We start from the raw sequence: 24,050 nt of genomic DNA, 5'->3' as shown, positions 1-24,050 counted from the left end.
TATTATTTGTTTACATTAAGATATTTTACAAACAGTAAAACAGTAGATAGTTCTAAACTTATGTTTCATTTATTTTTATGATATATATTTATCATAAGATTGACAAAGCACTTTTGTTTTCTAAAAGCTTATCTTCTTTATAATTTTTAATCGTTAAAATAGCTTACAGCATAAAATTAGCTGCAACACTTTACTTTTTTAGCAACAACAGTTGTATTAAGTTCAGCTTTTTTTAGAATTTTGTTCTTTAACATATTGATATTTATCTTGCTTAGCAGTAAAGTTTTATCTTATTTAATACTCAATACTTATTACTAAAAAAACAGTTGCGTAATTTATTTTTTTTGTTTAAATTTGAAGTAAAATTTATGTTTTTTTTTGTACTAATCAATAATTCCAATGTATACAATTAGATGCGGTAAGTTTGCTTAAAAAGTTTTTACATCATTTTACAGATGTTAAAATTTAATAGTTAATTTTATTTAACTATTTATAAATATGTTAAATTAATGATGTAAGGTTTTAATTTTATATTCCTAAATAAACTCTTAATACTTATGTATGACAAATATAAGTAAAAGTATTTTTAACTTATCTAAGTTATTGTTATAAGAAAGCCTAGGAACAGAATTTACAAAAAGTTAAAAATTCTTATAGACTCTTTGTTTTATACAAGTCAACAATCAAAAAACAAACGCAAAGAAGAAAGAAGAAAACTTAGGGAAGCACAAGCTAATTTCACAAAAACACAAAGACCACCTTCATTGTACGATTTGTGTGACTGTTGTCATCCAAACTCAAGAAACATCCAGTTTAAAATGAATGAAATGTTTGTTTCTTAAAAAAACCGTTAAAATTTTCTATGTTTATTGATATTGTATTCTTGATGAAATACTTTTTTTCTAACATGCTTAAATATAGTTATAAAACTAAGCTATTTTAATCTATTGGATAACAAATTTTGAAAGTTAAAAAAATAGTTTTCTTTTTATTTGAAATATATTTAATGTTTTCAAACAGGCACAACTGATTTAAGAAAAACTATTAAGTTAAAATCAAAAGTATTTAATAGTTTATTTAACTTAGCAGGTTGTAAAACTAGAAATAAATAATTAATTACAATCCTTTTAAATTTTAAACTGACATTAAAAAAACTAACTTGATAAAAGTATGTTATAGCGATACAACCCTGTTTGGTAAAGAAATTTATTTATTAAAAGATTGAATTACTTTTGTCGTATTATAACCTACCAAAACCTTGATTGTTCTGATTACGAACGGTTTACTTCACCATTGAACAAATTTAAAAACAGCAACTGTTATAAACGCAAAATCTTTCAGTAGTGAAGATCAACACAAGGTGGGGTGCTCCTCAACCGGTACGTCTCCTGGCAACCCGTGTCCCTGCCTGTCGCTGTACGGGGAGGCAGAGGTCAACTGGAAGGAAAGGGTGAGGCGGTTCGTGAAGGAGGAGAAAGAGGAGAGGAAGTGGCAGCAGAGGACGAGGAGCGACACCGGGCCCCTGTCGGCCAGCTTCCAAAAAGGAAAACCGTCGACGAGAAGCTCCATGAGAAAGTTTAGCGACAAGCTGAAGACGGCTGTAAGTCCGTTGAAAGTAGCAGCTTCAAAGTAAACGTTGAACTTTTTTATTTTTTGACTGAGACTAAAGTGGAATTTCTTTTAAATTTAGTTTTATTTTTTTACAGTGATGAAGCTTTAAATTTGTTTTTATTTAACGTTTTAGTAAAACATAACAACAAAACTTTATTTGATTTTTTCAAACATAAATTTATTTTTTTCAAATACTTAAAAAACAATAAAAATTAAAAAAACTGACTTTTTTATATAAAAGAAAAAAAAAGAACGTATCATCAAGTTCAAAATTAGGACCCATTTTTCTTAAAATAACATAAAAGAGCTAGCATACTTATAACTATTTTAAGTTAGAGAAAAAATTATGCGTAAACTTTTTTGTTTTATAGTTTTATGCTAAAATTATAAACTTTTAGATTATATAATAAAGTTTGTAGAGTCAACCATATTTTTAAATTATGTACATTTTTTCAAGTATTTAAAACATTACAGTTTTCTTCAAAAAACTATACAAAATATTAAAAGTACCACTGACAGAACATAATTGTCATGTTGGATATGAGCGTATTGGCATTTATGCATGTTCAAGTAAAAAGAAACAGATTTTTGTGCTTTTGTTAGGATTGTTATACATGCTTAAGTCAGAGTAAAAGTTTTTTTTTTTAATTCAAAAAAAAACTAATATACATAAACGAATAAAATATTTTTCAATTTAACAAAAAATCTTGCTTTTTTTTAAGTTGTGCTTATGTTTGTTTAAATTAAAGTTCCCATTATAGAAAGAAATATAGAAGCACAAAAATTTTTGTAGTAGTTTATTATATGACATCACAAAGGTTAAACAAAAACTATAACTTATATTTATTTAAAATTTTATTATTGTTAACTACGTTGTAAAGATGTACGTACTTTAAAGACCGTATTGTTTCAATATCTTTAAAAAAATTATTAGTTTTAATGACAAAAAAAAGTACAAAAATGTACTAAAAAACTTTTTATGCTAAACCTTACTTATAGGATATATGGCCAAACTCATGTATCATCAGACTACAAGCTCCCAGTTAACTAAGACTAACTTTTTTATTTTAAAATTTTTTATCTAATCTCTAGTGAAGTAAGTTATAGTATTTTATGATAAAACGTTTTTGTCTCTTAAGACTAAAAACTTTTTTTTGTCTACGGTTTCCTAACAAGACAATATTACACTAGAGCTGTTTAAAACTAACAGAATTTTCTAAACTACCAAACCTAAAATTTTTAACAAGCACAAAAACGAATTATAACATTTTTGTAGCTCTTGAACAAGACTTGTAAAGTATTTTGTATACTTTAAAATAACTAAAATATTTTAATTTAATTTGGGCTTTAACCAGTCAGATTTTGTTTTTTAAGTAAATTTAACTTATGCAAGAAATTTATAAACAAATTACAATGCGAGCTAAGCAACAAAAAAATTGTTGACTTAAAGTGTGAATTTTGCAATATAAATGAAACTTGCACAATAAAAAAAATAAACTTGATGGAAAAAGTCAAGTACTGTCCATATTGCTAGCTTTAGAAAAAAAATTAAAAGTAATATTGACCAACTAAAATAAACAAAATATTATGTTGTTGAAGGTAAGAATCAATTTTTATTCAGTTTGTACTGGCAATATTTTTTTTTAAAGTAAAGAGCCATAGATAAGGCACGCATTTTAAACCAAGGAAAACATACCTTACATGAAATAAGTACCTTACAGTTTTGAGACACATTTTACTCTTTTTACACCATACAATAGCTAATATATACTTGTGTAAAATAAAAATACGACGCATTCTATTTTAATTTAGAGTTAGTTTTTGTATCCTAAAATAAATGCAGTACATTTCTATTAAATATATTAAGATCACGCTTTTTTTTGCTAAATCTAATTCGTATAAATAGTATTTTTTTGTTTTTTTTTTCTTTTTTGATGCTACTCATTTTCGATATTTATTGCGTACCTTACGTGGGTGCGTGCCTTATCAAACTAGAAAATGTATGTAAAACTTAAATAGTTATAAGTTTACCTTTTTTTAGAGAAATAGAATTTAAGTATACGAAAAAAAATTGTTGCTTTCAATTTAAATTATCTAGTAGCAAACAATTTAGAAAAAAAAAACAACTTCAAATCTCAAAAATAACTTTTTTTTAATTGTTTTTGTCAAAACCAAAAATTAAAACTTGCTCTTGCTAAAACAATCAAACATATAATTCTACCAATTTAAATTTACAATCATTTGAACTGAAGTGAACAAACAATCATTTTCTGTAAAAAAAAACAAATAACACAGAAACAACTAAGATTATTAGGCTTGTTACAAAAACAGTTAAAAAAACAGTACAAAAACAGTTATAAAAAAAGTAGGTTCTTTGTGCACGAGATCCTAGAACCAAATATTTCGAGCGTCTTTTTTTTTGTAGCTCAATAAACTGTAAGGTTATAGGAGGAGTAACACAAAAGTAAAACTTGTTGGTGGTAATAAAGTAAGTTGAAGTTTACAAACAACTTTTTTTACAACCATCGTTCTATTTAACTATATCTATTAACTGCAGACGATTTTTATCAAATACTTAAAAATCTTGAATTTTTTTTATACTTAATAAGTTTTGTGCTTTTAGTTTATTTATTGTCTACTTTTTTAGGTTGTGTTGTAAAAAGTTTGATGTTTTTGCTGTATAGTCGCAAATATTAAAGTTAATCTTTTTTTTATTTTCGGTAAAAGTTTTAAAGTATATGTGTTTTAAACATAATGGTTGAAACTTTTATTTGTTCAATAATTTTTTCAACAAATGAAAAATTGGAGAAAAACTTTATGTTTATGTTTAAAGTTTTTTTTGTATAAATTTAATATTTATCTTGAATTTATCAACTAGTATTACCAACTATAAGAGTTAAATGTATACTTTTTAAAGTTTAAACTGTACTGTTTATATTTAATTCTTTTTTTTTCAGTGTTCTTCGTATAATGAAAACAATTGTCAGGTAAACATTAGTCTTAAACCATAGCAACAAACTAAACTATACTTGTCTTTAATAAAACAAGACAGTATAACTTCTTTTTTTCCTCAGTTTTAGTTTTGATTCCTTTTTAAAGTAGAAAAATTTTAGTTTTGTACTTACTTTTGTTATTTAGGCTAACATTGAAGTAGAAAAAAAAAATCATACAGCTTTTTTTTTTGATAATCTTACTTATAATAATATGACTAGTTGTAGTTTTAGTGTTTGTATCAAATATTATTTTCTTTGAACTTACACAAAATTTAGGGTTAAGTATTATTTGTTTGTGGGTTTTGTTTATTTGCAAGTAGTTTTTTTCAAAATTTAAAAAATTAGTTTTGTTGATTACTATACTTTTAAGAAAAAAAATCAACTTAAATCTTTTTTTATAAAAGTTTACCTTTAAAGTCAAAATTTTTTAAGAAGCATATTTTCTAAAAGATTAAGGGAAATTATGCAAACGTTGTTATAATATTGAGGATTAATTTCAGTTACTTCCGCTGACAAGATGTCTGAATCAACACGTTGAGTGTTAATCAGCTTATGTTACATAAAAAATTTGAATAACTCGCTTTTTAAAACAGTGCATAATCGCATTAAAAGCTTAAAAATGCGAAAAGAGTTTTCACTAGACAATTTATACCTGCAAAGCAAACGTTAAAAAAAAATTTGTCAAAAGTATACGTACGGTGATAACAGTTCAACAAGTTTAGTAAAAGTCGTATGATGCTTTAAGATTACTATTTTATCTTAAATAGTAAGCCGGTGTAAATACCAATGTTTTTTAGATATATAATATCAACAATGATATTATCGTTTTATACTATTGATTTTTTTTGACGAAATTGTTAGTGAAATAATACCAACCACGTTTAACACTAAAAGACTTACAAACTATAATAGATTTCAAATTAAATAAGGGACTTAAAAAACTTGACTTGAAAACAAATGTATAAAATTCTAATTATGATTAAGTAAACAAAACGATTTATCTAAATTAAAAAAAAAAGTTAAATATATCTTTTACTAGCTTTTGCAATAAACTTTTTGTAAGTCGCAGTTCAGCTACTAGACATCAAAAATACTTGTTTACCAACTTATATGCTTGTATAATAGTACTAAAAAAAGCATATTAAAAAAACTAAAACTTTGTGTTTTGACATATATAATTGTGATCCTGTGAGAAGTAAAACTTATAAAACTAAAATAATACGCTTTTAAGTAGAAATTTGCTACAGATAGCAAATAATTAATGTTACAACGATTAATCGTAATAAACAGCTATATTTTCTAAATTCAAAATACTTTTTATATGATTCTTTTTTTATTAATACTAGTTTTATACGATGATTAATAAGTAATATTAAACATATATGTATTGAGGAGCTTCTGTTGGTAAAACTTAATTTTAATATTCTTCAATCATGTAGTTGCTTTTACGTAAAAGAGTTTTTTTTAATCTTTTTATTTATGGTATATTATACTTTAATAATCAATTTAATTATGAAGTCAACTTAATTTCAAAAATAGTCTAAACATTTTTACTATCCAACTCTATCAAAAAAATTTACTTAAATATGTTTATTTAAAGAAAATTGCAGTATAGTTTTTTAATTGGTCTAAAAAATTTATAATTGTAAAGTGGATTTTATTTAAGAATTAAATGTGTACAATGGTACTTGACATTTTCCATACTTTTAAGTAAAAACCGAAACTCTTAAAATCACCTATTAAAACCAAACAAATTAATATATCTATTAAAATTATAGGTGGTGATTACTAATTTAAATAATTTTGTTTTTTAAATAGTTTTGCTATTATAACGTAAAATTGTTCAAATTAGAGACAACTTTAAATTATCTTTATTTAGTTTTTTAAAATCTGAATAGTTATTTAATATTTTGATTTAACATTTACAAAAAAAAAAATTAATATTTAATTTCTCTAAAAAAATTAGTGGTTTCTTATCTAATAGTTATTCATTAGATTGATTTTGTTTGTAATTATTCATCAACTCAATCCATATCGCTGTTTACAAAATATACTAACAAACTTTTATATGAGACGCAAGTGGTAAATATGTTCATTACCAGAAACTTATGTTCAACGAAATTTTTAAGTACTTGTTGGATAAACATAAAAAACATTTAAATGCTTTTCTGGCAAAAGAAATGATTAACTGGAAAAATAGAATAACCCTTTCAAAAATCAGAAAACAGCTTGGAAAAACGATGTTTTTGTGTTTGAATTTATTTGGTAATTTTCCATTACGAGATCATAATGAAAAAAAACAGAAAAACTTATGCAATATCGTACGATATTAAGTAATTTACATTTAGTCCTCACTTGTTTATAACCACTTATACTACATTTCCTTGTATAATATCAAACAACAAACTAGATTTAATGTTTCATGTAACTTATTAAATGCAATCAGTTAATCTAACCTATTTCCTTGTTTATGGTCGTATATTTTAAAGTCCACTGTTTTATAAACACACAAGTGAACTTACTACTAGTTAGTATTATACAGCATTTAAATAAACATTTAATAAATTGTGCTAAGTTTTAAGTAAAAACAATAGCACTAATGCTAACTTATAGTTATCTAGCTACTTTCAAGCATTTAAAGGTTATAATTTTGTTTTGTTTAACAATGCTACTAAGATTAAAGTTAATTCAAGTTACTATAATGAATACATATTTTTCAGTTTAATGACAACGATTTAAAAAACTAAAATTGAACAATTATCTAACGATTCGCTAAGTTTATCAAATAAAACTATAGTTAAATTGGCTACAATGCTTTTACTTTGTACATAATTAACATAAATAAACAAAAACATAAATAACTAAAACCTTCAACATACTTATAATAATATATTGAATAAAATGAGCTAAGACAACGTTCAAACAGTTAAGAAGTTAGAAAACAAAATTTAAAGTTGCATGATTGTAAAAAAAATAATACTTCTGTCTGAAATCATAAAAATACGTACTTTGCTTAATTCTTCTAATTCATGACACAAAAAGTAAAAAAAAAATTCTTATCTTCCTAGTTGTTCATCGTGGAAGAGCCCTGAAATATAGCTGTGCATGAAATTCAAAAAATCCGTGTTATTCAACAATAAATAATAATGTATTATTTTAACTTCAGATTTCTTTTTATAAATTTCAGCAATGAAAAAAAATAATATATTAATGTTTAAAAAAATTTCGATGTCCGTTTAAGTTAACAACTAAGATAATCAAATTCGAAGCATACCGGTATGTCTCCACTTTCAACAAGATCGTAATACTTCTTCACACAGAGGCTCAGCAACTGCTCCAACTTATCACTTGTTTCGTACATTATAGGATTATTTACTCTGTCCTCCATTCTGTCAAGCTTTTCCGTGCTTTTATCTGGAAAAATATGTGCCACTTGGTTATGAAAACTTAACCTTAATACTTGTAAACAATACGCATAGTGATAAATCATATTAACTCAAATACTACTTCTTGATTATGTTTTATTGAAATCAAAAAAGACAAACTTAATAGTTCTTGTAAGGCTGGGCTAACTTCGTACATCTTTGGATCCTTCTTCCTAAGTTCATTACTATCTTCTGATAAATCGTTTTCTGTTTAAACATATTTGTAAAATAATATGAATTACTACTAAAAAATTAGAGTTTAAAAACTTACAAACTTTAAATTTTGAAAGAAACACAAAATTACTATTCATTCAAATCATTCAAAATATATTGAAGAAAAAATTAAAAACTACCTAACTAAACATTTAACTTTTTTTTTGCTTTAACATAGAACAAATTTAATTCATACTTAATTGTGCTTTCGTATATAACTTAAGCATGCAAATCTTAACTTTTTGAAAAAGCGCACAACTTAACTTAAACTTATTTTAAAAACATAAATAACTTAAAATAAATATTTTTTTAAACTTTAAATTTTTGTAGTTAACTGATTTTAATCAAAAAACAATTTTTATACAAAAAAAGAAACATTACTTTTATTCAACATGCAGTTATCAAAGTCAAGCTTTCTCCAACACGCCTTCCTCTTACCTTTTGTTTTCCTCCTCGCGGGCGCTTTCTTGCTGTCGGTGGCAAAGAACGGGCTCGGCCAGTCCGTCAGCTCTCCGTCAATTCTCACGCCTGAGCTCACGATGGACCGCTTCTGCATCCGATCCGCCTCTTCCTTGCTGCAAACCAGAGTGCCTATGGCTTCTGCGGGCCTCTCAACCTCGTTCTCTTCTTCGCTTTCTTCTTCGGTGTCAGTGGCGGAGGAGAACTCGTCCGAAGACTCGCACGAGGTCACGTGATCTTCGGCGTCTTCCGACTCGTGATCGCTCAACTCGATGTCTTCTTCATCTTCATCGGACATGTACTCTTCTTCGACGGTTCCCACCGAAAAGTCACTCAGAGTGTCGGGAACCGATCCCTCGTCGCTTGAAGACAACGCGCTTTCATCGTCGGAGAAATCGTCTTCGGAAATTAATTTCTCCTCACTTTCCGATTGCTCGTCGTCGGCATCGTCATGTACTTCTTTTGTTGGTTTTTTGACCGCAGTGTCTATGCTCGGCACCGTTTGTTCTTTCGCTTGAACTTGTAGATGATCTTCTTTTGCGGGAACTTTGGAAGTTGGTTTTTCGGTGACTTTTTCAGTTACGACTTGAGTTTTTGCAAGGACGGTCGGAACTTGATTTTTGCTCATCAAGCTAGCTGTATGTCGAACTGCACTCTCTCTTATGTTTTTATTCAATGCAGTGAGAATTTCTGTTCTGTGCTTTCGGGGTGACCTCCTCAAAAACTTTTCCTGTGCAGTATTATTGTCAACATCGCATTTTGCTGCTGTCGGTTTTATTACCAATGCACTTGAGTTGAGTTTTTCTCTATTCTCATTTATTTCGTTTAACTTTTGATTGTCGAGTCGTGCATTTCTCGTTGATGTTGTAGGGTTGTGCTTGTCATTGATTTTCAGAGTACTACTTGTGTGTGTTAGTTTGGGTGTTTTTATTACACCTGTTTTATTAACTAGTGATCCAACCTTTTCACTCTTCCCGGCAACGTTGTTAACATGTAAATTACTGGTTTTAGTCATATGACCATCAGTTTTCATATTTGAGGTCGTTTTGGATACGTTCGGTTGGCTTTTGGAAGGATCCAAAGCCTGAGTTTTATCTAAAGAACTTGCTTTACTATTAGAACTTTTACTTTGACTAGATTCTTTGTTAGATCTCAATTGCAACTTCTGAGCATCAAGCTTTTCAACATCATTCTCTTTGTTAACAAGTGAGTTGTTAGCCTTGATCATGTGACCGTTAATTTTAATATGTGAGGTCATCTTGGAAGTACTCGGATGATCTTTTGAATTATTCAATGTTGAACTATGAGCATTTGATAGTGATCTTGTTGCAATAGTGGAACTTGCGCTTTGATCAGATTCCTTACTTAATCTTGGTTTCAGATTCTGATCAGCTGATTTTTTGTTCTCTTGAACTTTAGAAATATATTTTTTATCGCTTTTCTGAGAACTTAACTTGACTGTTGGTTTGGAGGGCCTTGTTGGTTGTAAATGCAAAGATTTTAATAAAGGCTTAGGTTTATCACTGCTGTTTACTTTATTATTAACATGTAAACTATTAGTTTTATTCATATGGCCATCAGTTTCCATGTTTGAAATCATTTTGGTTGCTCTCGGTTGGTTTTTGTAATGATCTGAAGCTTGGCTAGGGGTTTTAGTTGAAGAACCTGATCTACTGCTTGAACGCCTGCTTCGACCTGCCTCGTTATTAGATCTCGTTTGAAACTTCTGAGCAGCTAATTTCTTCTCTTCCTCGCTGTCCAGAAACTTCTGCTTGAAGATCTTCTTGGGGTGCCTCGACACTTGTGACACCTGCTCATCTGACTTAAATTGCTTACGGCTCGTGCCCGCCTCTTGTGGAGTCAACTTTCTTTTAATGCCCGTTGTGGTAAAACTATGGTTCTGTTTGCTCATATTGCTGTGTGAGTTTTTAGATGCTGATGCCCCGTACTTATAACTGTCTGGTTTTCTTGTTACAGTTTCTTTTTCTTTAAAGTTATTTGTATGGACTTTGTTGTCTTTCATTTTATCTTGGGACCTTTTACTGGTAAAACTAGAATTCGATTGATCAACTTTGCTGTCTTTCACTTTATCTTGAGACCTTTTACTGGTAAAACTAGAATTCGATTGATCAACTTTGCTGTGTGAGTTTTTATTTGACAAAGAGTTCACTTTATCCTTCTTTTGACTTTCTGTTCTTATTGATTTAGCTTCTTTTTCTTTGACGACATTTGTAAGCACTTTGTCTGCGTCAAATCTAGTTTGAGATCTAGTGTTAGGCATATGCTTTATATTTTCTGTCTGACTATTGCCTTCCTTCACTCTGTTGGTCCTAAAGTTTCTTTCAAGGCTTGTTTTAGAACTTTTACGCTCGTTAGCTGACTTTTTAACTGGCACAACATCACATTTTCCTTTGCCCTCTGGTAAAACGTCCCACCCTGATTTTCTTTTGTTGTTACTTCTGTTTGTCTGTAATTTTTCTCTCAAGTCTTTGTTTTCAGTTTTCAATGCATCTTTTTCTTTACCTAAATTTTTTCTATTGTAAAAAAAAAACAGGACTACGTTGTTTATTCTAATTACTTTAACTTATAATTAAGTTGACAACTGTGTTCAATTTTATTTATTCTTAAATTGTCTACAAAAATGAAGAGGTTTTATTAGTTTTTAAGTTTATTAAAGTACTTTATAAGTTTTTTAGACATATCAAATAAAATTTATTTTTTTCTGAATTTTAAAATGTTACTTATTAGCTGCAAAACAAAAGGGTATTCTTAATTTTAAACTCAATCAAAATGTAAAACTTTATTATAAGTATATAAGTACTTTATAAAATTAAACAACTCTTTTTTTCTTAAACATAAATTTTTAATAAAACCTAACTACAATAACCTTCCGCGTAATTTAGCTTTTTAATAAAACTTATGGTAATTTCAAAGCTTGAATATAAGCACCTGTTGTGGTTTTTTACACCCTATGTCACCCTTTAGGGCAATTTAAGCTATCAAAAGGCAATAACTAGTAAGGGTATAGAAAATTAAATGAGTGATTAATTAGTAAAGGAAAATATATAAATAATTTAATGAAAATGAGTTTGGAAAACTCTGATCTAGGGTTTAAAATGCAAAAATATGCGACAGTTATTGAACTTATCAAATTAGATACATAACATTTATGCTATAAAACTAACAATGCCAATAGTAATAATAAATCTCTAAACTAAAAGAAATACAGTAAGATAATAAACAACTGTTTTTGTACCCTAATAATTTTTGAAGTAATGGCAAACTATAAATTAAAACATATTTTTGTATCAGAAAATAACATAGAAAACGACCAATTCACATAAAATAAAAATTTCAAGTTACATATGACTTTAATTTCTTCTTTTTTGTATAAGCGCATATAAAATACCTTTAAACAATTGTTTTCTTTTAATATTTGTAATAAATGAAAACGAATATAATACTTAATTAAACTTTTTTTAGTAAAATAATTTAAATACATTTTTAAAATTAAAAGATAGATTTTGTTTTATATAGCCTCAAAAGAGTAAAAATTTATTTTATTACTGTAGTTTAAAATTCATCATACATTTAAAGCTACATTATATGAAAACAAAATGTAATTGTTTACTTATAAACTAATTTAAAAAGTAATTAGTTATAGATTTAGTACACTGATAAAACGATAAGTTGAAGTATTATTTAACAATTGTTTACTTACAAGTTTAAAACAATAAAATGGGTAACATTTTTGATGGGTTTAAATAAAACTTACTTTTAGAAGTATAAGTATCTTCAATTCTTTTTCCTTTAAATGAAATTGAAGACAGTTTATTTTTTCTAGATGATGACCGATTATCTAGTGTTCTTGTTCCGTTTGTTCTTATGCCTTTACTGTGTTTGCAACAAAATGTTAATGAAATATACAACAATACTTTTAGATATTTTTTCTAAAATTGCAATATTATTAAAAACTTAAAGCATAAGTTTCAGAAAAAATAAATGCATCCATAACATTAATGGCTTTTAAAAAATTACTTAACTTTTTGTTAAATTCTTAGTGCCTACATGTTTGTATAAAGTTTTAAATTCTTTTTTTCAAATATTTAAAATAATTTATGTTAACTTTATTAAAAATATTAAATCTAATTATTTTAGATAAAAATAAGTTTGTATTCTTGTTTTTTAAAATGAAGTATTGTTTCTACGGACGATTAAAAAAAATATAACATTTATTTTTTAATTTGGTAATTTGTGTTTTAATTAAATAGTTTAGTATTAAGGGCATAGGGGGGTTAACTCTTTTTTCAAAATTTGATTTTATATAGTTTTTACTAAGCTACAAGATGCTTTTTACAGATTACAGAAATTCAAAATAAATTTCGAGATATAGTCAGTCAAAGTCGGATGCAGCAATAGGATCCTTATGGGAGGCGCAAACTAAAACGGCAAATAACTAGATATCATTAAAAATCTATCTTTTCCTACGTTTTTAGAGATAACTACCTCAAATTTTCAGGAAATGTTTTTTGTAATATTTAGAAAATTCTGTCGGAACAAAATTTTAAAAAATTTACAAACAAAATAACCAAAAAACAAACCCCCCTCCTATGCCCTTCAACAAAATTAAACAATGCCTTATAATGCTCTTTTACAAATATATATCACTATTTTAATTAAAAAAATAAATTACTATGAATTCTAATTTGTTTCTTAGGAAATGTTTATTAGCAGAGTTACAAAATTTTAAATACTAATTATCGACCTCAATCAATTTAAGACCTATAACCACTGCAACCCTAATTTTGTAACACAACCTCTTTACACAAATATATCTTTCAATTCAAACTGACTATTCGTAAGACTGCAGCTTGGCGGTGAGCTCCTGTATGACCTTGTCCTTCCTTTCCAGTTCCTTCCTCGCCGTGATGATGGTCAGCCTGCAGTTGTGCACGGCCGTGTCGCAAGTCTGCTGCAGCTCCTCGTTCTAATAAGTAAATGCTTGGTTAATTAGTATTGTGCACAATACAAAAATTAACTGAATAGTTAAAATTAGTGATCTACCAGATCCAAATTTATTAGAAAAAAATACAATTTATTTATGATTTTTTTTTGTACTTAGTAAAGGTATAGAAACTTATCCAAAAAAATATCTAAAAAAATACCTCAGCTTATAACTTTTGTTTGTTTTGCCTTCATTAATAAAGTGTTTTAATTTTAGGGTTCGTATGCGATTTTTTTTTTATTTAGCCTCACTGAGACCAATTTAGCCTGACATTTTATCAAAGTAAGGAAAATCTCCTCTAGAAATCATTTTAGGTATTGGGGGGTCTTGATTTGTACTATTGTAGTCTCCGATTTCAACAAGCTTCATCTCAAAGATATTTTGAGCTTTGAAAAACTGTAAAAAGCAACTTACAATTCAATAAAATAAGACTTAACTGTAAAAAAGGTGACCCACCCCCTATGCCCTTAAAATAACAAATTCAGTGATAAGTTTTAAAATAAGCGTTATATCCAATTATTACTAGTGTATAAATTTATTATATATTACTAAATACAATTGTTCAATTTAATTAAGCACTAAGTAAAAACATTATAACCAGAAGATTTATAATAAAACGACGTCGTGTTTTATTAAAATTTAAAATGAAACGCTTACGCGCGTATTAAAATTAAAACAAGCAGCTAAGTTGTTGAACTAAACTGTAATGTATAAACAGTATTTTTTTATGAATTTTTATTATTATGGCGTATATAATCTACTCAAAACAAAATAATAAAGTTTATTTAAAAAATTGTTTAGAGATTCAACAAAAGGTTTTAAGCATTTATTTTTACAAATATTAACTGATTTTGTCTTTAATAACTTAATCTTTATTTAGAAATAAATTCACAGATTAACTTAATCTTAAAAATATTTCTTAACTTTTTTTAACAAACATTTTCAAGCATTTGAACTGAGAAAAACTGAGATTCTCAAATTTTTAAATAGAAAAACTGATTTAGCCTGACTTAGCCTGACGCGCACGAACCCTGTAATTAGTAATTTTCAAAATATTATTTTTTAAATCATTTAAATACAGTCTTATCGTATGGTTTTCATCATAAAAATATTTATAAAACCTCTACTTATAGTGATACCTTTTAGGTTTTCAATAACTACAAAATCTATATAACTTACAAGATCGGAAATACTAGAAAAAATAGTGAATAAATTAAATAAACTTACTTTTGTTTTAAGTTCAGAAACATTTTTCACCAAAGATTCAATGTAAATTTGTTGACTTCGATTTTCTAACTTCAGCTACAATATAAACATTTTTAAAGCTACTATCATCTTGATAAAATTTAATATTAAACTTCTTTTTCTTTACTCTTTTGTAACTTTATTATGAAATGCTACTATCTTATGTTTAGCAATTTATTATTAACATTGATTTATCAAAAAAGCATATTTTTATTTTAAGTTACTGGCAGTTTGCAATAAGTATAAAGTATAAGTAATTAGTAAAATTGGGGGCAATGAGTACAATCTTGTAGGTTTAAATTACTATTTTATCTTTTACCAGCAAGTTTTTTATAATTATAAAAATAAGTGAAAAACTAAGAGGTTTTTTAAAACAATTAAAAAAAATAAATTAATATGAAACTTATATTTTGATTAAATTTCTTAAACTTATGTTTATCATTAGCTTTTAAATGCAATTAATAAATTAGTTTCATTTTAATAAAAACCTTTTAAAAAAATTGCAAAAAAATGATAAAAGCTTATTAAAAAATTTAAACTAGCTTTAAAAAGCAAGTGGCAGATCTTTTATCATAAGTAAAACTTAAACATAATTCTTTTTTTTTGAACTTTTAATATAAGCTTTATTTCAATAAATACAAAAAAATGTTTAAACATTTATAAAAAACTTAAACTAAAATATATATACTTTTTTCTCTTTATTAGGGGTGGGCAATAGGATGCATCTGTTGCCCATCATAAATGAAAATTTTAGAATTTTGCTTAGTAAAATTTTTTGACTTTGGCAAATCACATGAATAGAAAGCACAAAAAAAATAGCTTCCTAGCTTTAAGCCTGCTGGAGCAAATTACCTTGAGAAATTTTGCTTTATACCAGTATATTTAATAAGAGGAAAAAAGACTACTTCACTAAAAATTTATTTTCTTCTACGTTTTTTTGAGATAATTACTTGAAATGGTTAGGAAAAGTTCATTGCCATATTTAAAAAGTTCTGTATAAACAAACTTAAAAATAAACAAAAAACAAAAAAATTTAAAAAATAATAATAGTAACTGAATTTTTTTGTTATTTTTACAAAAAAAAAATTATGTTTTATTTTTTTTAAACTTTGTTTGTACAGAATCTTCTAAATATGGCAAGAAACATTTCCTTACCGTTTCAGGTAGTTATCTCAAAAAACGTAGAAGAAAATAAGTTTTTAGCAAAGTAGTCTTTTTTTCCATTTTTAAATATACCAATATAAAGCAAAATTTTCAAAAGTAATTTGCTCCAACAGGCTTTAAGCTAGGAAGCTAATTTTTTTTGTGCTTTCTATTCATGTAATTTCTCAACGTCAAAAAATTTTACCAAGCAAAATTCTAAGGTCAGGGCATCAGATGCACCCTAATGGGCAACTTAAAGCTTGCAAACATAAATCTCTGACCAGCAATTATTTTTAGCTTTAAAATATTTTGGCAAACTTTAAATTTCAGCTTTTTATAATAAACACTTTTATATATAATAAATTGTTGTCTTTATTTATTTTTGGTAAATGGTAATGCTTCATTATTATTTTTTTTCTTTTAGGAATTTGAAAGTGTATAGTACAATTTCTATAAACTACATATTAAACATAGCATTTTTTTTAAACAAATCCTACCCACAAAAAAATATTTCTGAAAATTATATCCACTTAACTAGAAAAGTTGCCTACCCCTACTCTAAATGATAGAAATAATTGCTATGCTTTCTAAGAAAATTAAGAAACCATTTGATTTTCTGTTTAATAAATTTATTTATTTCTTTGATTTTGTTTTAAGCCATATAACTTTTTTATTTTAACTTATTTTTAAAAAAACAAGTTTCAAGCAGTACAAAATATTGGATTGTCAATCTGTATTTCACATGAGTACTAGAACTTTTTCTAATTACCTCTACAAGAGAAACAGCTCTTCCGTCCATACTGTCATTGACCAAGATGTCGTTGTACAAGTCTAACTCTTCTTCCATTTTAGTCTTTTGTTTCATTGCTTAAAAAACCTTTGGAAAAAATATAAGTTAGAAGATTGATAAACTTGTTTACAGCTACCATAACTTTGCATTTGTTATGAAAGAAAAACTCCTTGCAAATATCTAAACTATATTATAAACAATTCTACAGTGATATATGCATTATGGAAAGAATTTTCATGTAGCAGTTGATGACATTTATTTAGAGAAATAAATTAGTGTCCAAAACTAAAAATATTTAGTATCAACATAAATTCATAACACAATTATATAGAGCTATCAAACGGCATGTATACTATTTAAAAGTTTGTTAAACTTTAGCCTGTGAATGATTACAAAATAAACAAATACACATTTATTTTTTTTTGAATTATGATAAGTTATCTATTTAAAGCAATGTTTAGTAAAACTCAACTTAGTATTTATTTCTAATTATAGATATTTTTACAACTTTATATTTATTAGTTAAATGTTAACATATTCTTAACTTAAAAAACTATAACTACTAAAACCTTTAAATAAAGTTTTGACATAAACAATAACATTTTTACACAAATTAAAATTTCAAGTATGCTCAATAATTAAAAAATGTTTAAATCAGGGTTTTTACTCTTAGAAGCAAAAAGCCAGTCTGAGTAACCAAAAATTAGCCTGAGTTAATAAAGCAAGACTACATCAGCTGGTGGATATGAAAAAAAAAATGTAAAAAATTAAGGGCATTGGGGATTAGCAATTTAAAAAAAAAAATAACATTAGACCTTATATGAAAGTTAATTTGTATACTATAAGATACTTTTCACAGAATAAAAAAACATTTACTAACTTTTCAGATATAGTTAAAAGTAAAAAGTTTTTGATACAAACATATAGAGGATAAATTTCTCAATGACAATTATCTCCAAATTTTCAAAAATTCATTAAAAATCTATTATCTCCATCACAATATGGTCAATGAGGAAATACTCCAGGCATTAATAGAAAAAATTACAATAAAATAAAAAAAATTAGAATTTTAAGACCAAAATCAAAAAAACAATCAATTTTTTTTACTTAAAATTCAAAAAAATTCCACAATAAAAATGTTTATTATTTAGTTAAGATTAAATTGAGAAAGTTACATAAAGATAATTAATTGCTTTTATTACTAAAAATTTATATATTTAGATTATTTAAAAAATACATGTAATAGCTCAAAATAAATTTTAAACATGTGCTGTACGACTTGATAACCAAAAGGTTTCTTTGTACACCAGTTCATAAGACCAAACTTTTTGAGTGTATTTTGTTTATTGTTCGTTAAGCAATAATAAAAGCTGTAGGAGAAAATAATTTTTTATAAAATAGTCTCTTTTTACCTTTTTACTTTATTCCAAGGTTTTCCAAAGTGGGCCATGACAGATATTCAGGAGGCCATGAGCAGCAAAGGGGCCAAAAAAGGGGGGCATGATCAGTCAAGGAGCAACAGGAAGGTCATGAGGTAATAATTTGAAACTTACACTAGATATTATGGAGTTTTTGATGAAAAGCACAAAAATTTTTACACATTATAAAAATTCAAATTAATTTTTTAGCCTGTTAAAGTCGGAGGCAACAATAGGATCCTTTTGGGAGGCACAAACTAAAATGGCAAATAACAAGAAATCACTAAAAATCTATCTCCTCCTACGTTTTTTGAGATAACTAACTCAAATTTTTGGGAAATGTTTCTTGCAATATTTAAAAAAATTCTGTCAGAGCAAAATTTAATAAAAAAATCTTTTCAATATAACTTTCTAAGTATATCAAATAACACTTTCTGAAATTTTTAGGTAGTTATCTCAAAAAACAAAGAAAAGATAAATTTTTAGTGAAATAGTCTATTTTTGATGTTTTAGTTTTTGCCTCCCATAAGGATCCTATTGTTGCCTCCAACTTTGACAAGCTATATCACAAATATTATTTTGAATTTTTATAATCTGTAAAAAGCATCTTGTAGCTTAATAAAAACTATATAAAATAAGATCAAATTTTGCTAAAAGTGTTTTACCCACCCCATCCCCCCTATACCCTTAAATAATATAAAAACATTGAAAAGATACTGTAAAGCTACTTCAAATATGTTTTTCAACAAAAAAAATTTGATGATGACAATTTTTTTTCATTTATATGATAGATTTTTTGAGTCAAATTGAAATTTTACTACTGAATATGTGAAAATTGTTAAAATTTCAGGTTTTTTTGCTTAAATTGTCAAATTCAAGATTTTTCCAGGTGTCCAGGTAAAGTGGCAACCCTGTAAATATAAACAATTTTTGTTATAATGCTTATGTACAACTCGAATAAAATCTATTTTTGTATACCTAAAATGGGAAAGTCAGTGTATATAATCAAATTCATTTCAAGAAAAAAGCCAATATAGTAGATTTATTTGCTAAACCTCACGTCTCTCATTTAGTTTTACACTTTTGCTGTGGACAAAGTGTGAATAGATTTGTGAGAGGTGATTTGATCAATTTGATTATATTATTAAAGTAAAGAAAGAGTATAATCTAAATCCTTTTGTTTACATAAAACAGGTTTCTTTATTTATTAAATTAAAATGGACTTTATTTATTGCTTTTTTAATTAGTTCTTTGCCTAATAAACTTCCAAACTTTGATCCCTTACTTCTTTTTCAAGTTGTGAAAATTGTACTGAAATAAATAGTGTTGGATAAATGTGAAAGTACTGCAAAATAAAATTGATTTACAAAAAGTAAGATGGCTTTCTATGGCCTTAAAATATAATATTAAAACAAAAAGGACTTGTATCATATAATAAAATACATAACTGATAAGAAAAATTGACTTGAGGACAGCCTGAGTTTTACAAAAAAAGTTTTACACTAGACTAAATTTCATTGAATAATCTTTAAATATTTCTTGGTTTTTGGGCAAACGTTAATTTTGAACCCAAAATTAAACTTTTAAAAATAGATTAAACAGATCAAAAGCTTAACTTACAAATCTTTACCTAATGAAAATAAAAAAGTTGTAAACCATGCAACAAGATATACATTCCTTAAGTAAAAAATGTTTAAAAATAGTAGATAGTAAAAATGGTTGATTTACTAGATTTATTAAACTTACTATTTCAATAAAATGTATCTTATCTATAAACAAACTGTTCATAAAGATAACATAACCAATAAACAGTTAATAAAAGATTAAATATTATAAACTTAGTCAATGTTGAAACTTAAAATAGCATTTTAAAACTTGCAACTCCTAAAAACTTAAAGACAAAATTTAAAATAGATTTTAACTATTATGTTATCTTTTTATTGAGGCAAACAAATTCATAAGTTCCTTTTAGATAAATATAGTTTTTGTTTGTTAAAATTTCTGAAATTTTAAATTACACAAAATTTAGACAAACACTATTGGATTGCCCAGTTGTAAAAGCAAAGTATATAAAGACTAAGTTATTGTAAACTAGATTGATTCCAACTTCAGTTTATTTATAACTTCAAACAAATATAAATTTACACAAACTTAACTAAGTATATGTAGCAAAAAAGTAAACATAAATTATTAATATTAACAATAATCTATAATTTTATGTTTAAAAGCTACAAGTAAGTAAACAAATTTAATGATAGAAATGATACAGATAAAAATGCACAAAAGTTTCAAAGCAGTGTCTAATGAAACAACCAAATTAAAATCTGGAAGAATTAGAAAAAAAGCCAGAGTGTTTTCTTAAATTTTTAAGTAATTTAAGTTAAGTTACCCTAAAAGACTACTAATTTTTTACACATTTCAATAAATGTATACAAAAATAGTTTTGAAATATGTAGAAAATAATGAAGCATAACAGTAGTTTGAAAATATTATTTGAATAAAAATAATAACTAACCATAATTTTGTGAACAGAACCAATATTCAAGTTTACAGGCTTTCCTTAGTGCTAAAAATTTTGTCATTGCATATAAAAAGTGCCAAAATTTTTGGAAAGGATTTTATGGAGTTTTTGCTTTATGAAGCAAAATAAGCTCGGCTTATAATAGCAAATGGTATGTCTTTTTATTTAGTTTAAACAAGAAAAATTCACATATATAGCAAATAATTATACAATAATAAGTACTTTAATATACTTCGAAACTTTATTATTTTTAATATACTACATGAAGCTACAAAAAGTGTTTAAAATTATTTGCAGCACTTTATATAGTAATTTTTTCTGAACACCTATTATAAAATACTAAATATCAAAGTATAGTTTTAAAGTAGTTTTACCAGTCTTAAAAAGAACTAAGGACTAAAGTTGCTGAACGTTTTGGCAGGCGCTTGTGGTTTAGCTAGCAGAAAGCAAGAAATGGTAGACAGCATAGTTTCCAAAATGGTAATGAATTGCTATGCCAACTGACCATGTACTTTTTATAAGCATTAGTTTGTTTTGAAATGGCATGGCCGAGTACTTTTTGTTAATTCGTTGGAATTTAAAACAGTATGCCTAGTAGACTGTCTGAGGAAAGAGGATACATTGTCCTGCAGCCTGTTGAGATTCGCGTCCAGCTTCTGTTCTAATCATATCTAGTGCCCTTCCGTCCAAAAACACATATGCACCAATAAACATTAAAAATAAATTATGAATTTTTAAATAGATTTATGAATTTTTTATCGTTTATTTTTAATATTTCTAAATAAACTCTTTTAATTCTATAATAACTTATTTATTTACATAGGTGTAAAACAATAATCTTTATTTTTTTTTTTTCAAATCAAACATTTTTTATTAATTTTGTTTGAACCATTTTGTGTTAAAGTACAACATTTTAAAAAGTTTTAGAGTAGGGATGGGCAAAGTAAGGCCCGCGGGCTGGATCCAACCTGCAGACTTAAAATGAACGTGCCCCTGAAGTTTTTTAAATTTCAATGGAATCTGGCTCGCCAAGATCAATATTAACAAATTTTTTCTAGTAATTTTTATATTTTTTATGTAGTATTCCAGCCCAGTGTTGCCAAAAATAGTTGATTTCAAATACTTAATAAAAAAATTTATGCTTTAGCTTAAATTGTTAATTTTAAATTACAAAATTATAGTATTTTTATAATTAATATTAATTTAGCCCATGGTTGATAGATACAGAGTAAATACAGAATTCTGAATACTTAATAAACACTTTAAATGTCATACTTGAGAAATTTTTGTGAGTTAAATAAATTTGAAATAATGACTAATCGGATCCATAAAACTATTACCCGGCCGGATCCAAGTCTTTTTAGAAAAATTTAAGATCCAGCCGGAAACGGATCTAGTTTTAAAGTTAGTTTCCGGCCGTATCCGGATTTAAAAAGGCACTATCCGGTCCGATTCGGATATTGGATTCAGTAGATTGCTAATTTGAAATGCTCCGGGCCACCAAGGACTAAACTTTTTTAGTTCCAGCCCGCCGATTAAAAACGTTGCCCGCCCTTAGTTTAGAGGCTTAAGTTTTAAAAAATACAAACAGAAACACTTTTTAATTTAAAATTATGAATGTAAATAAAGTAGTGAAAACAATCGCAGTAAACATATCAACAACTTTAAAGTGATACAACTGATTAAAGAAAACAAATAAGTTTAGTATTAAAAATTTTTGTATACTTAAAAAAAATTTTAGTTGATGGAAAAAGTTAAAAATTAATAAAAAAAAAACTTTTAAAATAAAAAAATTATTCAAGAATATGCCTTTGATTTTTTTAGTTATTATAAGCTTATTACAGTGTTTGTTTTTTTCTCAAAAAAATTGTTGTTTAACTATCAAAGATAAGTTTATATAATATTTAATAATTAATGAATGCTAAAAGAGAACTAGTTTACAATATTAAACTTATATATTGGTTTTAAAGTGTATAAAATTTTAAATGCTGTTTAAAAAAAACTAAACTTAACTTTAAAAAAAAACTATAGGTATAGAAATAATTTTTTTTATTATATTTATAAGTATTTTTCAAACAAAGAATATTACGATAAATGCTAATAAATTTTCAATGTGAGTTATTAATAATTACTATTTAATTTGTTTATTGTAATGCAAATTCAAAAACTAGTTATAAAATATAATATAATAAAATTGAGTTTCAGTAAAGTTTTAAATTCTAAAACAAGACTTTTTACTTGTTGTTTTACATTAAATCCGAAGTAGCAGACAGTGATTGGTGTGGTGATCGGGACTGCACTTTGGTAAAACATACTTAAGATTCCATCTGCACTGGATATTTCATGCAAACACTCTTAGTATAAAATCTAAAGTAAAATTTGTTGAAGTAAACTTGCTAAATTTTGTATAAAGCCTTTTAAAATTGACTTGTTATCTTAATTCCTTTATAAAATACATACATAGTGAATATGTACATTAAACAGTGTAAATTATTATAAAATATTTTTCTAATGAGTAAAAAATACTAGTTAAAAACTATTTCAGATGTTTAATAAACTTCATTTATATTCAATTTTAGACCCCTGGGTTTTTGAAGTAAATAAAAGACCATAAAAGTATTTTGCCCATACATTTTTAAACAAACTCAACAAAAAAGCGCTTGTTCTAGAGCTTCAGTATAAAACAACCTTAGTTAAAGTTACAAATAAAATAAAATATCAAAGGACATTAATTCATTTTTTATATGAATAATTTTTCATACATTACTTTATTAGCATTGTTATAAGAAGAAGTTTTTATTTATAATATTTATTATAATTCAGATTGTTTTTAATTTTAAACTTATTTCCGACTTAGTTTGTTCACTTTGAAAAAAAAAGTTAAATAGAGTTTAATTAACTATTTTTTTTTGTATTGTTTTCAACAGAGCCTTTAAAAAGAATTTAAAAACCAGTCATTGTGAATTTTTAAAAATAATACAGTTTTAAAAAGTAAAGAAACACAATTTCAATTAAGATACAAAAACTATGTACTTTAATGTAATCTTACGTTATCTGTTAAGAATTAGGATAAGGTTAGCACAGAATCAAGATATTTTGCCAAGTTACAATGTTAAAAAATATGCATCTGTGCAGTGTTAATAGAAAAAAAACCAGTGAAAAATTTACAGAGTAAAATCTCAAAAACAAGTTTATTACATGATTTTTTTTCGTAAATGCTGTTGTAT

General features: G+C 26.0%; 1 protein-coding gene across 2 annotated transcripts; it reads right to left on the bottom strand.

Moving 5' to 3' along the window:
* Positions 1-7,412: 7,412 nt before the first annotated feature.
* Positions 7,413-23,189, bottom strand: LOC145832647 (uncharacterized). Of its 2 annotated transcripts, none has more exons than XM_082939951.1 (9): positions 23,062-23,189; positions 16,864-16,971; positions 14,934-15,008; positions 13,555-13,688; positions 12,477-12,595; positions 8,624-11,224; positions 8,150-8,236; positions 7,879-8,018; positions 7,413-7,692 (listed from the first exon to the last, which is right to left on the bottom strand). In XM_082939951.1, exons 2-9 carry the CDS (start codon positions 16,957-16,959, stop codon positions 7,669-7,671), a joined length of 3,276 nt encoding a protein of 1,091 aa, XP_082796077.1. In that variant the 5' UTR covers positions 16,960-16,971; positions 23,062-23,189; the 3' UTR covers positions 7,413-7,668. The 2 variants fall into 2 exon arrangements, with proteins under 2 accessions (XP_082796077.1, XP_082796082.1); XM_082939956.1 differs by having other exon boundaries at positions 8,681-11,224.
* Between the last annotated feature and the right edge of the window lie 861 nt (positions 23,190-24,050).

The sequence above is a fragment of the Thalia democratica genome, chromosome 1 (assembly GCF_965202585.1).
Source record: "Thalia democratica chromosome 1, ktThaDemo2.hap1.1, whole genome shotgun sequence".
NCBI lineage: Eukaryota > Metazoa > Chordata > Thaliacea > Salpida > Salpidae > Thalia > Thalia democratica.
The sequence above is the reverse complement of the archived record's forward strand: the minus strand, read 5'-3'. Positions and strand labels throughout refer to the sequence as shown.